General features: G+C 38.4%; 1 protein-coding gene across 1 annotated transcript; it reads left to right on the plus strand.

Moving 5' to 3' along the window:
• Nucleotides 1–2,506: 2,506 nt before the first annotated feature.
• Nucleotides 2,507–15,650, plus strand: LOC145482772 (uncharacterized). Its single transcript, XM_081461395.1, has 11 exons — nt 2,507–2,872; nt 5,380–5,562; nt 6,597–6,752; nt 7,691–7,968; nt 8,637–8,763; nt 9,354–9,506; nt 10,004–10,104; nt 10,261–10,352; nt 10,639–10,678; nt 10,919–10,968; nt 11,106–15,650. Exons 1-11 carry the CDS (start codon nt 2,642–2,644, stop codon nt 13,403–13,405), a joined length of 3,711 nt encoding a protein of 1,236 aa, XP_081317521.1. The 5' UTR covers nt 2,507–2,641; the 3' UTR covers nt 13,406–15,650.
• Nucleotides 15,651–15,732: the final 82 nt, after the last annotated feature.

Below are 15,732 nucleotides of genomic sequence, written 5' to 3' on the forward strand. Positions count from 1 at the left end.
GTTACCTCTGAAAATTTGAGTCCAATACACGGAATGGTTTCGGGGAAATTCTCTTCTAAAAAGTCGAAATTTTACAGAGAAATGTATGGCTCATTAACTTTTTTGCCACACAGCAATTTTTCAGTTTTTGATGGCTGATATTTCCTTCAATTTTGCTTGCAAAGAGCTGAAAGTTGCACAAATTGCTCAACTTAATCAGCTTTATCAACCTTTCCGGTTAGTTCATATATACGGCTACGGCTTCTATGAGTGAAGTCGTATGCAAATGAGGAAAAATGTAAACAATGACGTCAGCAAAGATTCGCCTATTGAGACCAACTGAACGACAGTACAATCCAAAGCAGATGTAAAAGCTACCAAGAGTCGGTTGTAGTTAATTGTATTAGGGAGTTTAAGTAACTACGACGGCGACGCCAAGGACAACGTCGATTAAAAAATGAATTTATATTTTACCTACAAATCTCGCGATATTCTTAAGTCATTTATATAGTTCAAGTTGTCTCTCTTTGACAGAACCGTAAGTAAGTAAGTAAGTAACCTTTATTTAATTAAACACGATAAGTAATTAAGCTTGCAGCTTGTGGGGTCGTGTATAAATAAACAATCCCAATCCGTCTCGAATCTGAATAAAAAGTTGTCCGTCGTGGTCCACGTTTTCCACATTTCTCGTTGTTGTTTTACAAGGGACGGCAAATAAATGCACTTAGGATACTATTACGCACATGCACAGCCATTATATTATTCATTAAACTGTTTAGCGACGTTTCCGTTGCCGTTGTTGTTGTGGTTTCTTAACTTCATGCAAATCACAGCGACTTACGGCTGTTTGGATATTCACGTTCCATCACCGTCAGTCGTTCCAAGATCCAGGAAAACAAACAAACAAACAAACAAACAAACATAAAAAAGTCTCTTCATGTATTTTTTTTTTTTGGACGGGGGCTATTGCAGTAAGACTTGAAGGCTTGAAGCGATCAAGACACGTTTCAAATTTTCAAATTTGAAGATCCGTTTTCAAATACCTCGTGAATTCGAATGGAGCTTCCTGGCGCAACATATCACGCGTGATCATGCAATCGCCCATGGCTTGGTTCTTCCTTCATTAACAGGAAATCAGTTTCTAACCATCACTCAAAGCCAAAGACAAACAGAGCAACATCAGGGCGTAATTTTCTCTGCTGGAGCAGGAGAAAAACAAAAGTTTGATCTCCCAGGCGCCCGAAATCTGCCCGACATCATCGAACATTTTAATCGTAAATTTAAATTTTTAGCAAAGTTAAATTTAAATACACGACCCCACAAGCTTTTAGCTTTAATTATTATCGTGCTTAAATAAAGTTTATCTATCTAAAGTTTATCTAAAATCGAACTCAGTCAATTAGTGGATTGAGTTCGATTAAGTTCGGCAATCGAACGAAATCAGACACCGAACTTTCTGTGAGGATGTGAGATCAATTTCCGAGGAAATGGAACCCAGTCGAACTCAACCCATGATTGTGTCCCATTAAGTTTGGCAAACAAGCTCAACTAGATCGTATCCATTCTCACTGGGTCCGATTGACTATATGCCGGGAGTCTTGACGTATCAAGCTTGGTAGATTCGCGCAGCTTAATATATCCTCATTTTCGGGGGTGGTAATGAAATAACAGACAAATATAATTATAGAGTCTTGAGTTAGATATTAAAGCAAACGTTTTGTCTCTCTTTAACAGCATTGCTCCTACTGTATGTCGATCAACCGTTGCTTTTTTTTTTCCAAGCAATATACCATGAAAGTTCGCTTAAGCCGAAAGAAGTTTTGTTTTTATTTTGGATGTTATTATATTTTCTTTAGTTTAAATGACTTAAATAGGTAATGCCATGTATCGTTATGGAAATACGTTGCTGTTGTTGTTATATTTCGGTTTTGAGCTATTTTAATAGCAGTTTTTCAGTTTTCAAAGAAATTTCGAGCGCTTTTCCGGTTTCTAACCGGAGAGACAAAAAAAGAAAGAAAGAAAGGAAAAAAAAAACTATTATAGTTTTCTCGCCCACGCAAAATGACACTTTTTCAGTAGGGGCCACTGAAACCAAGCTGGAACCTGCGGCTACTGAAACAACCGTGTTTCATCGTTATCGATGACGAGAATTACTCATGCTATTTTATTATCTCCACCAATGAAAACATTACCATTCGAGATCGTTCGAGATCAGGTGATTTTTTTCTACGTGAAACAACGCGAGGTACGTGATGCGTATGACTAATGCGCCATCGGGATTGGCTCGCATAAGAATACATACCCCCCGAGGCAATCTGTAAAGAGAATTTACGACTTGAGTCCAAATAAAATTCCATATTTATCTGGACGTTACCCACACAGCCCAAAATAACTTCAAATCAAATTGAAGCAAAAACTTATTGTTAGTTATAGTTGCCTTAAATTCTTTATTTCTTAGTTTTAACTGATTTTTTTTTTTTGGCTAGAAAATGATGATGATCTCATTGGCATGCAAATTCTTGCTAGTGATGAATTGCGCGCCAGAAGTCATCCTCGAGACGGCATGAATGAATGAAAACAGATTACGCGGACGATGACAACGCTAAGCGAAATGTCGTAGTAAATTGTCGAAAAACTAAACATTACTTTAAACACGAATCAAATGGATATCGCCGAAGAAGAAAAAGTCAAGGATCTTTTAAAGGACATTCAACTGGACCAGTTCTATCGACAGATTCACGGCAAATTACACATTACACGCCTTTCACACTTCGACCACGTCACTGAAGAAGATCTGGACGATCTTGGCATGGCTAAACCAGAACAGAGACGGTTGTTTGAAGCTTTGAAGAAAGCCAAGAAAAAGTCGCTTTTCAGCAGTTTTAGACGAAAGGTAAGTTCTTACACTTAGGACGATCGAGTCTTGCTAAAACGGCGAAGTTTGATGTTCGCGTCGCCTATGTTGGTTGTGTTTTGACTACAATTTGTTCATTGTATTGGAATTCCCAGCGGTACTTTCTTGTAATAGTGAAATTTATGTTTGTCGTATTGGGGTTAAGTGACAGCACAGTTTTATGTTTTGTGTTTTTAGCGTACTGAATAGCATTTTTTGAACGGGGAAGTCTTGTGTATGATGGCACAAATTATCGAAGGTCACACGCGTCGATCGATACTGTGAAATAATGCCACGTTTGCATATTTCACACTGTTAATTTAACATTGATCTCGAAAGCTTTACAAGATGAATACTAAAGCTTGTTTCTTGGAACAGTGACAGCGGCAAATTTCACTCTTTTATTGTCGAGACTAAGTCTCCCTCGGGCGATTTTATAATTCGTGCGTTCCCACCCCTTCGAAGTTCCTGTCCACGTGCGTTGGCCATCTTTCGTTTACATATCGATAACAGGGTCACTTCGAAATAGGAAAATTACTGTTCTTCCTTTCTTTAGATATACATACAGATTTCCTGGTTTCAGTGAAATCGGAAGCGGTGTGTAGCTATTATACTGAGACGAGATTTTACCATTAGCTTGTTTCGTCGCGCGTTTAAGCGATGGTAAACAAACCATTGACTGTGTAATTCACTGTTGAGGGGCAAATATTTAAAATATTTCTAAATAGCGCATCATAGCGAATACCTTAAAAGTTTCGCTTTGTTTTGACAGCGTAATTTACGTTTCATTATACCCAAGAGATCAGATCTTCATATTTCAGATCTGTTGTCGAATAATCAATCATGAAATCACATCGTACTTTGAAAGTAATAGACATGCATAACCGCACGTGATTAGAATTAACTTAGTTAAGCTTAAGAATTATTAAAAAGTCTTGCATCACCTTCAGGTACATGCATGGAAAATGAAAATACAGACTGAACTCTGCGTTAAACCTACCAGTTTTCTTCGATGATATGCGTGTTAAATGTTTTCATTACTTAAATTTGTCCACAACAATCATTCTGTGTTAGCTTTGTCTCTAAACCCCAGTGGGGGTTAAATAGTATTTTGTGTTTTTATTATTATGAATATTATTTCTTTGTGTGAAACCCTAATATTGCATGGGTTAAAATTTTTCAGTTCTGTCCTGAATGCCCTACATGTACATGTATATTAATTGTAACCCAGTGTGGAGTCACTTACAACTTTTTTCGGCTAAGGACATTCACAATGATCTAGGTTAACCTTAATTCACTCACTACTATATTTACTTCAGCAATTTCTCTTATATGTAGAGTTACAAGTTTACAAAGAAATTTATCGTATACTATAAATTATTGGTTGGTCATACAATGTGCCCTACATATGACAGTGCACAATTAGCAGTGATTAGACTACGAGTAGTCCCTCTTTCGCTTAGTCCGTCGTGCGTGACGCGAAAGAAAACCGTGAGAAAAAAATGGCCACGCGAAAGGAGGGACTACCGCCTAACCCCAAGAGTTTGAATTATGCATTGCTCTCACAACGCAAAAATATGATTGGCTTATGTTAGGAGCGTTGACAACGTGTTGTCAACATTCGAGATACCTGTGACGTCTTGCAGGAATGTTTTGGAACCGGAGTAAATCGAAGCGGTACCAGAGCAAATCGAAGCGTTGGAATCGAGCTTCGCAAGCCGTGATGTTCTTGTGAATCTGCCAACAGGCTTTGGAAAGATTTAAATTTATCCAGTGTTTTGTTTGGCAAAGCTTTCTGCCTCCAACCCGACTGCGAGTGTGTTAGTGATTTCACTGCTCAACAGCATCATCTAAGTCAGTGACTATAAATTCACTGATCTTGGCCTTTTTCTGCTGTCCATTTGAAAGATTGAACCGGACTCTCACTTGAAACCGGACATTCACCTGAAATTTTCCACTGCTATCGGCAAACATATCAGCGCAGTTGGATGATCTCCTATGTATAATGTATAATGTGTAATGTATAATGTAAATTCTCGGTTGAAACTCTGTTGAAATTTTCGCAATAGCTTTTAGATGCAGCGAAAATCGTTACAAAAGGCCTCTTTCGCCGTCTTCTTTTTATAATTTCTTTGGCAGTTTTGCTGAATGAACACTGAACGAAGATATACTTCTCACGGCATATGTTTTTGCCTGGCTACTTGAAGAGTAGAGTAGAGCAATTTTATTCAGATCTCCTGGGGCTATTGATAACAGGCGACAATAAGAGGACGTTAAGATGAGAAATACTACACCGAAAAATCACTCGGCCGTGAAAGGGCAAACTCTTGGGCTTAGGCGGTAGTCCCTCCTTTCGCACGCTCCTAGCCCCCAGGATTTCATGCGGCCATTTTTTTCTCACGAATTTCTTTTGCGTCACGCACGATGGACTAAGCGAAAGAGGGACTACTCATAGTCTAAGCAGTGATTGGTTATATTGACATGTTGATTAATTTTGTTAATTACAGAAATCAAAGAAGTCAGAAGCTCAAACTGATGGTACAGCAGAATGCACAAGTTGTTATGGAATTGCTGGTGACTCCTTGACATGTCTCATTGGTGAGCAGTCACTTGAGCTTTATGAAATGCTTGGAAATGGTGCCTTTGGTTATGTGAGAAGAGCAAAATGGGCAAAAAATCCCCATAAGAAGGTAAACCAAGCAACATCAGTTGTACATGGTGTATTGTATATTAAGTCAAATAATGTTACTAAATAATCTTGCATTTTTGATTGGTTCTTACTTATAAATATATCTCAGGAGGACAGATGCATAGAATCTCTATTATTATTATTATTATTGTTGTTGTTGTTGCTGTTATTATTATTATTCTTATATCATACAGATAGATTCCATGCTGCCATGTACCTGTTATAGCAGATCACAGAAAACATCAAAATGTGGGATTAACATCAATCACTGGCACACTCGTTCTTACCACAATTTGACGTCATCTGTGATCTCTTACTGAACAGGCGCATGGCAACATGGAATCTATTTGTTAAATATTAGCATGTGTGTTCATCTGCATAAATATACATTGTTTCCAGTATACCTTTGCATTCACATATACATGTATATTACATGTACGTGTACGTGTAAACTATTTACCTACATGTACGTGTATGTAAGTAAAGTACTTTTTTTGAAAGATCTCACAGGATAAATTCAGACGTTCAAATTTGGGAGTTTAGAGATTTTGTTATGGTAATCAATTTCTAAACTGAAAATTATATGTTTGAATCAGAACATGCACATATGATTTAGTATAAATCTACTAGCATTCTATCATGGCTGCTGTTCTCTGACTGGCTACACTGTCACTACTAACTATCTATTCTGCTGTAGATAGTGAGTAGCCAAGCAGTGTGCGGTTGTTAATAAATTGGTGGCTGCTTGTTTATGTTTTTGAAGTGTCTGTGATGAGGATTTAGATAAAGTTAAAATGATTACTAGATTTATTATAAAACAATTAGTTTATTTGCACTCAATTTCTATTTGTGTGGGATAGTTGACTTGGGCTGCGATAGAAATCTTGAACTCATTGAGCTCATTGTTGAATAGAAAACAGCAGTGAGCATGCATCTTGGGAATGGAAGGAAAGAACAATGGGACTTTATAAAAGTGAATTTTTGAGTGTGTGCATTTTGCTTAACTACATAATATTAATCATTTACAACATTTAGATCAATGTGGCAGTAAAATGTTTAAAGGCCTGGAATGACAGGGCCTTCCAACAGATGCAGATGGAGTTTATCAAAGAAGCTAATGCAATGAGTTTATTGGATCATCCACACATTATCAGGCTCTATGGCATTGTGCTTTCTGTTCCCATGATGCTGGTGAGTACTTAGTTCACTGATAGCAGTGTAAGTGCATTTAACTTGTACTGTATGCACAGCACAAATTTTCTGTATTCACTTGTTGCTGCTGGAACAATGCTTTGTACATGTAGTATAATATGCACTTACATGCAGCAGGCAGGATAACATAAGAAATGGGCAATAAGCAGTAAGTAGTAAGCAGGGTTCTTACATGGCTAGCTCAGTGAGGAGGCAAGATGAACCAAATCCCGCACTGTAATTGGCTACCTGAATGGGCAAGATGGCAATATCTTGCATGCTCAGGACTACCTGCTGTGTCTCACAAGAAGAGTTGTCCCGAAAGCCATATGATTATTTCTTTATTGACCAAGCTTGTTTAATCAAGATGGCTGGATATTGGCCTCATCATTTATAATATTTTTATTATTATTTTTTTGTATGTGTGATTGTGCACCAAGACTCGTCTCGGCCAATATGCAGCCAACCAGACCTCACGCTTGGTCAATACACACTCATATTTATTGACCTACAGCGTGAAGTACATGTGGGTGACAAATAATTTTCTGTAGGCAACCAAATTGCTAGCTGTCTTCACATTTTGATAGGCCTGATTTGTCCATGCTCTGTACTACTGTACAAGTTGTTCATCATAGGTGCATATGTTTAGTTCCTCTAAGTGTATGCAAAGGGACAGTGCATGTACACTGTAAAACAAGAACTTGGGAAAATTAAAGTGATTTAAAAGATGCTTGCATCTATTTCAAAATGAACTTATTAAGCACGTCACGTGTACATGCACAACAAGATGATGTGAAGAAAGCAATGTTCTTTGAAAACTTCTGGCAAATTCTGGTTGACAAGTGTGCCCAATTATCTAGAACACACACTTTATCAAAAATATACCAATTTATTGTAAATTCATACACGTCTACAGTATTAAAGATTTTTATTTTCAGGTCACTGAACTTGCGCCACTTGGCTGTCTGCTAACACAGCTCAGAGATGAATCCCAAAATTTCACCATCAATGGTCTGAGTGACTTTGTGGTCCAGATAGCATCAGGAATGGCATATCTTGAGTCCCACAGGTTTGTTCATCGGGATCTTGCTGCTCGAAACGTGTTGCTGGAGTCTTATGAGAAAGTCAAGATTGGAGATTTTGGAATGATGCGTGAACTATCTGAAGAAGACGACCACTATACAATGCAACCCAGTGGGAAGATTCCATTTGCCTGGTAAGTTTGAAATATTGATTCTCCTAACTGCATCTAACTGTGAACACCTCACAAAAAAGAGATGTATGCTAATTAACAATTAGATTATGAGCTTGAGATTTCTGTGGGGTGATTGTTGATGAGGCCAAAGGTCGAATCAACTATCACCTCACAGAAATCAAGAGCAAATTATTTCATTGTTTTGCAGAATTCTAACTGAAGTTTACTTCAAAGAACAGTTTCCAATTATTTATTGATGTGTTAGTAAACTTGCACTATAAACAGATCCATTGGACTGAACTGTGATTTGAAATTGCAGTTGTGGGCACTCACATATTTTTTCAATAATTCCAAGTTTTTTTTTTAAAGTGGAGAAACTGTAAATGTCCTTTTTTTAGTCTTAAGAATTTATTAAATTATTGTTGGCATTAAAATGTTCCTGCAAACTTTGGAAAAATGAAAAAAACAGCCATTTGGTAAATGACCTCCAGCCACTGCACACTTATGGCTGATAGTGTACAATCACTCACTCAGTGACTCAGCCAATCAGATTGCAGCATTTGCATTAGTGTACTGGTACAATTCTACTAATTCTGGTTAGTCTCCAACAATAAAGCTGCTTGCTTCAAGCATTTGTTATGAACCTGGATGAAAGAGATCCCTTAGTGATTATGTGATGTTCTTTTCAGGTGTCCACAAGAAGTTCTTAAGTTTCGCAAGTTTTCCCATGCCTCTGACATGTGGGCTTTTGGAATCACTATGCTAGAATTATTTTCATATGGAATGGAACCTTGGCCAGGACTGAATGGAGCTGAGGTGAGGGAACTAGCCTGTAACTTCCTCAAGCAGTTGCAAGGGATAAAGAAAATTTTAGTCAATATTTTCCAGTTGCCTTGTTGGCAAATAGGTGTATGATAGTAGCACAGTGGAATCCCGATTTTTCAAACCTCCAAGGGAAACAAAAATTTTGTTTGAAAAATTGGATAGTTTGGGAAATCTGGGGTAAAATTACAGTATTCGACTGAGGGGAGGGAAGTGACTTTTGGTTTGAGTTATGGGGAGGTTAAAAAAGATGAGGGTTTGAGAATCAGAATTCCACTGTATATGGATATCTGATTGGTCCGTAAACCCAAAGGCCCTTCTCATTTGCCTTCCAAGTTGTCCAATTGTTTTGTTTTGTTTTGTTTTGTTTTGTTTTTTTGCCAACAGCAACTGTTGATACAGCATTCTTGGTCTTACAAGTAAAGGGTGTGCAGTCATACAAGTGTACACATGTACTGTACGAACTGTACTTGTGAATGGCCTGTTATTAGTAATCGTACATGTAGTCTCAGTCACACACCTTTTTCATGTAAGAAACGTTTGTTTTGTTTTGTTTTGTTTTGTTTTTCGGTGTTCAAAACCAGATACTGGAAAAGGTGGACATGCCATTGTGTGAACGACCCAAAAGACCTGATCACTGCCCGACAGAAATCTACAATATCCTGCTGTCACATTGCTGGGCTCACGAACCTCATCAGCGAGCAAGGTTCAGCATGCTGAAGAAGATGGTTGATGAGGTTAGGCTCCAAACTTATAATTTCTTGATATTCAGTGTTTAGTGTTTGTAGTTTGTACTTACAGATGCACAGTACATGGTAACCAAGATCAGTTGACACTTAACAGCTGTACATGCAGGTCCTCATTTTCCAGTTTATCTGACAATACAAAGTATATAAATCACTATTGAACTGAGTACAATTACTGTAATGCGATCCTGAAAATCCAAACAGATTTATCCATGCATTATCAATTGTTAGGTGGTGAGAATTTTGAAAATCAATCTTCCGGATGTCCATTAATTTTTTTTTTTTAAATTGTTTATTTAGTTATTTTATTTATTTATCTAAGGTGTTAAGGTCATTTCTACAGTTGTATGATTACAAAAATCCAGAAACTTACAAGAAAATGAACATGTACGTACTTGATGTAGTCAAGCACAGTTAATTGTCAGTCATAGCTCACACTTACATTGTACATGTACATGTATATTTACCTTTCTTCTGTGTCTCTGAAGGCCCATCCTGTGAATGCTGCTGCTGTTTTCCCATATGAAAGCAAGTGCCAACAAAATCTGAGTTTCCAGGAAGGAGATATTATCACATTACTTGAAGCTAGGTAGGGCTAGTGTGTGCGAAAATTATAATTTATATGCTTTGATAAAGAGACAGATGAACTAGTGTGTATACATGTATGTGCACTGGCATGATTTAACAAAAAAAGAACAGGAAGAGTCTGCTGATTTTGAATATCTTCTTTTATTGTACATTGCAGTCCGGATGTTTCTTGGTGGAAAGGACAAAACATGAGGACAAAGCAAGTTGGAATGTTTCCATCAGAACTGGTAGAGAGTGGATTACGGAGAGGTACATGAACAGTGCCTTTTTTGCACTGCTTTGTCCATAACAGTACACGTAAATCTAATTTTTCAGCATTCTCCATGTCAGTGTGTTATTATGTTACTTATTCATGTATTTGTATAGTTACTCACTGTACATGTCTAATGAGTTGATGTAGAGTTTGCTCTGAGGTAAAGGCAACAAATAATTAAGTAGTTATGCGGTAACAAAGCTATCAGAGTACCCCTGTATATTGTACATGTACTGCATGGTTCATCTTCTCAGTCTGTTCCTTTCCTTTTTTTTATTTCAGCTGTGTCACCAGTAACTCACAGGACATCGCCAAAGCCAAGGTCAGTATTCTCTTTTTCATTGATCGATTTGTCTGTTTCTGTTCTTTTTATTTATTTATTTATTTTTTTTATCTTTTTGTTTGTGTGCATCTCACATCTGTCCATCCACTCGGACTGTTTGTGCTGTCTTTCTGTTACTCATCAAAGCTATTGTTGTGCTACTATGTTGAACAAATCACGAACTCCTTGAACGCATATTTTAATTTACGTGTTCACTTTCCGTTTCTTTTCCTTTTCCAGAAGTTCCGTTAAACAGCGTAGCAAACAGTGTAACCAGCGTCCGAACTGTGGTAAGGCGTTTTATCGTTATCACACTTTTATGAGAAAATAATAATGTGCAATTATCCCTTTCTCCTTGTGAAGGGAAAACACTAACATATCATGTGCTCGTTTACTTACTATTACTGTCACTATGACCTTTCCCCAGACTGTGGGAGCGCTCACATCTACGAGACTCCAGTCCTCTTGTATTCATCGGAACTGTTTTCAACTGGTAGCAGCAGAGGCACGTCTTTCTCTTGCCGGTCTGTTGAAAGCGACCTAACGTCTTCCACAGAGGTTGACAGTGGATATTCATCCAGTGTTGACATCAGGAGATTTAACTCTTCGACTGGTGACATTAGTCCCGACCAGCAAAAAGCAAACTTCGAGGCTTTGTATGAGAATACAAGCATCCGAAAACAAGACGCAAAGGCTACAGTGTATGAGTTCATGTCGCCGCCAGCTGGGCATGTGTCTAACCCCATACCCATTCCAAACCAGGGTACAGGACAACCAAGGTATTCTAGGGAGCAGCATGGCACACAGTCCTCTCCTCCTTCAACAGACCAGAAGTGTTCTCTGGACTTCAGCAACTTTGGTGATCCAGAGTTGTCTGTTGGTAAACCAACCTCTCCTTCTCTTTCTACAAAGATTTCAACATCACTCCCAAGCAGCTCAGTTGTGCAATTCGAAGGCAAACCTCGACGGCTCTCCAAGACATTCTCTCCACCGACGGAGAAACTGTCTCCACTGAAATCTTCCGTAGGCGAAACGTTTGCTCAGGAAATGCTTACGTTCCTGACAGGAGTTGGTGGTGCCAAATCGAATGATTCTTCTTCAAGTAAGGCGGAAGAAGAGGACATTTATGAAGATTTGTCAAGGCCATGTGCACCAGTTCCAGCTTTTCCATCAGAAAGAGGAGGGGGACCCCTTTCTTCAAAGACCTCCCTTAAAGCAAACAATGTGCATTCATATGAGAACCATCGCATCTCAATTAAAGAACAAAGCACTAAGAAACGTGATCAGAACAGTCAACAGGAAGCTGCTGACCAAGACAAGGTCAGGTGCAATTCTTCCTATCTGTTGCAAAACGGCCATCAGCTTAGAGATGCGCGTTGCAATACTTGGCCCACACAGCCGAATTATGACAACCACAAATTGAAAGATGCTGATGCAGCCTCTAAGTCAGGTAGTCGTTTCTATGACAACCACAAGCTGAGACCTTCGGAAACCACTTTGCGGTCTTCTGATGCATATTGCGACAACAGGAAGATCAAGAACGAGGCGTGTGATTCTACTGAAGCTTCACGCAAAGTAAGTCGTGCTTGCTATGAGAATGTCGAGCTGCAAACCGGTAAGACTACAGCAAACAAAGAAGAGCACTCCCAAGAAGCTATAGCCAACTGCAAACAAGAGAAAGAGAATTCTTCAGACAAAGCTCGCACCGCTGAACAAAGATATGAAAACTGCGTTCCTAATCCAAGACGCACAAGTCACGGAAACTTCACACCGAAAGTATCGCAGAATGGCAATCTGGAGAGCGACCAAAAAGGCGTTGGTGATAGTTTGTATGAGAATTGTGAAATTGAAGGCAAGAAGAAGGAAAGCCAGGATGAAGAAACTTTGGGCCTGACAATCCCAAGATACCAGGATAAAAAAGACAGAAAGCTTTGCCATTCTCTACCGACAAACAGCCATTGCGTTGGAGTGGTGCCTAATGAGCTAGATGGATTCGTGAGAATGATTTTGGAAAAGCGCAGCCCACCGGCTTTAAAGAGAGTAGGAAGTGCTGATGCTATAACCGTTGACGCGGATAAAGATGATCCCTGGAGTTTCGGGTTAGATGGTGACAAAGGCCATAATGTGGATTTTCAAGATCACCCTGTCCCACCTCCACGATGGAAACGAATTGCACGTATGAAACGGACCCAGTCCCTTGTAGGTTCCTCACAACACCGGTGGGAAATGGCCGTGAGCCCTGAACTTGCAACTGTTTTGAGTAAAAGATTGAATGGAACTCTTGCTGGTGTGCCTGCTGTGTCAAGCCGGGATACAAACTCAATGAGTGATCCACCGAAAAAAGCACTGGGGATCATGAAACCAGCTTTGCCTCCACGTGCTAACAAGAATAGTGTGGTCGTTGCTAAGCCTGTTAGAACCAGTAGCAACGCTTATGAGAACGTTACCTTACCAAGCAAGCCTTGTGGAAAGGAAACCTGTCTTCCTGAGCTTCCACCGAAGGTTAAACGATGTAAAGAAAACGGCACCGTCAAAAATGGCAGTCTGAGTTCGAGAGCGTTGCATTATGAAAATGTGCTTGGAGTAAATGGTTTCCATGTTGTTGCGAAGAAGAACGTTGAGGCACATTTCGAAAGTGATTCTCCTCCTCCACTTCCAAAGAAACTTTCTCAGACGAAGGTACCTCCTTTGATACCGTGTCGACCTGACCTTGAACAAAAGTGCTAGAAGTTGCAAGCAGTGTGACTGCAGTGTCTATGGAACACATGAACGTAAGGCGTTGCGTCGGTTCATAAAAGTGGTACAGTCTGTTGCAGGCACAACTACCTGAATGAATTGCGGTGCATTGAAAAGTTAGTCCGTGACCACTCTGTGCCCATGTGGGTAGCCGTACATTCATGTTACATTTTCTCTACAGAGCTTGTTTGTTAGAACGCTGATACTAAAGCAAGATTTACCATATTCACAGTATGGGCATAATCAAAGCTCAGAAAATGATTGAGCCAAAGAACAACAGATACAGTTCGTAAGTTTTAGCGTTGAATGTCTGCTTCACACTGACTTGGGACTGGCTTCAATCCTGTTTTGAACTATGGGCTCGCGATTTAATTGTAAATATAAGGACTATACATGTAGTTCTACAATTCGTTTGAATAGTCCGCATTAATGGTTAACTTTACATTGTATCCTACACACTCGTCTTAGACAGTAAACAGTCAATTCATTGCTGGATACTCCTTGTATAGATTCATTAATCTTACATGGACAGTCTGTCCACAGGTGATCTCACACAAAAAAGATCTCCTTAACGCACAACATCTAGGATACTGCCCAACATGTAACAGATGTCTAGCCTAATGACTCACTGAATCTTTCATGACAGTAGTTAGAATATTTTAGGTGGTTGAGAACGTATAAATTACATCATTATTAAATCAACGTTAGCTAAAAGGTGCAATATTGAAAATTAACACACGGTAAATCGTGCAATATGTGTTAGTGTACATGCTATAGATGTAGATGTTTTTATAAAATGGACATGCGGTTCTTGTTCAATCAGAACTGATATTATGCTCACGTTGAAATAATTCTTTTTTAATTAATTAATTATTTTAAATTGAAATGACTATAGAAGTTTATTTTATATGGGGTACCGGTAGATTTATTTTTGTCCATTTACCAGTCGAGCTGGTGAGGTCACATTTCAATTTTATTTAGCTTCCGGTAACTCAGTGTATATAAGCTCAGCATTTCTTTGTTGGCTTTAACACAAATGCTTTATTTTATGTTTATTTAAGATCATTTTATTGACATAGTACGTAGATGTACATAGCTGAGGAAATTAATGGTAGCCAAGGAAGCTTCTGTCCACAACTGGTTTGCGCCTTAGAAGCTTCTTTGTAATTAATCCTGTATGACCCAAAGTTGATCAAGGTCTTATTTCTCCCCAGTATCACTGCGCAGTCAAGCACAGAGACCATGCGAATTGAGAAAATGATATCCTAACAGATTGAGGATATTTTCTGAGTAGATGTCGTTGAATTAAGAATTATTTTACAGGGCTGTCAGTTTTCATGAAAAAGGAAAGGAAAGAATGAAGATCATGGAAGAATCATGGCATTTATTATCTGGTCTGGAAAATTCTAAAGTTCTAAAGAAAAATTAGTGGAAAATTTACTAGTCTTATTTTGGTCAATGAAGTGTTTTCCGGCCAGGTTTTTGACTTCATGGGTAACTTCCTTGTCTTAGTCACTAGCAGGCTGACAAACTTTTTAAGGAAGACTTTGTAATCTTGGCGAGAATGCTTCATTCAGTTTTCCCCACTCTGAAATTTGATACGTATGTCACTGCTCACTGTGTGATAGTTACGGAAAATATGTTATCCTTCAAATCAAGATCTGATAATTGTGCGTTTTCTTTTATTGCCTACTACCTGTCTGATTGGCAATGTGTTGATATTGTACGGAGAGATAAGATTTTGATCACCTATGGAAATTATATGTGAAGTTTTTAGTTTCACTAGAGCTTTTTTCGATTGTGTCGAAAGTAATCAGGCAATTACTTTGGTTTTGATTTTCGTATGGTTTGAGATTGGCTGAATAGTCTGGCAAGTAATTGGTTTGGTTTTGGTTTTACGACACTGAGTTGAAAACCTCTCTATATTATAAAATACTGATTACAACAATAACACAGAACATTTCGCAGGTGAATGTTGCCACCTCAAGAGCGAGCAAAGTAATGACGAAGCGTCAATATTTTCGGAGGCTATGTCTCTTTGAAGTTTAGTAGTTGTATGTTCAACAGTTCTAATGGCTAGAGATTTAGTTCAGTTTTCTATTAATATAATTATTGATTTGTTAAGAAAAAAACAACAACAGCACTTTTGTTCCTTTGTAAGATAATTGTATGTTTTATTTGTTTCCTGGAGTATTATTCCCAGCTGGTATTTAATGATCGTTAATTTTTTAGATTATTTGTAGCAGAGGTTTAAATGCCTTCAACGGTGTATTTATTTATTTATATAAAATTAAATGAATATTTTGGGGGTATTTCTT

This window comes from Orbicella franksi, chromosome 3 (genome assembly GCF_964199315.1).
Source record: "Orbicella franksi chromosome 3, jaOrbFran1.1, whole genome shotgun sequence".
Lineage (NCBI taxonomy): Eukaryota > Metazoa > Cnidaria > Anthozoa > Scleractinia > Merulinidae > Orbicella > Orbicella franksi.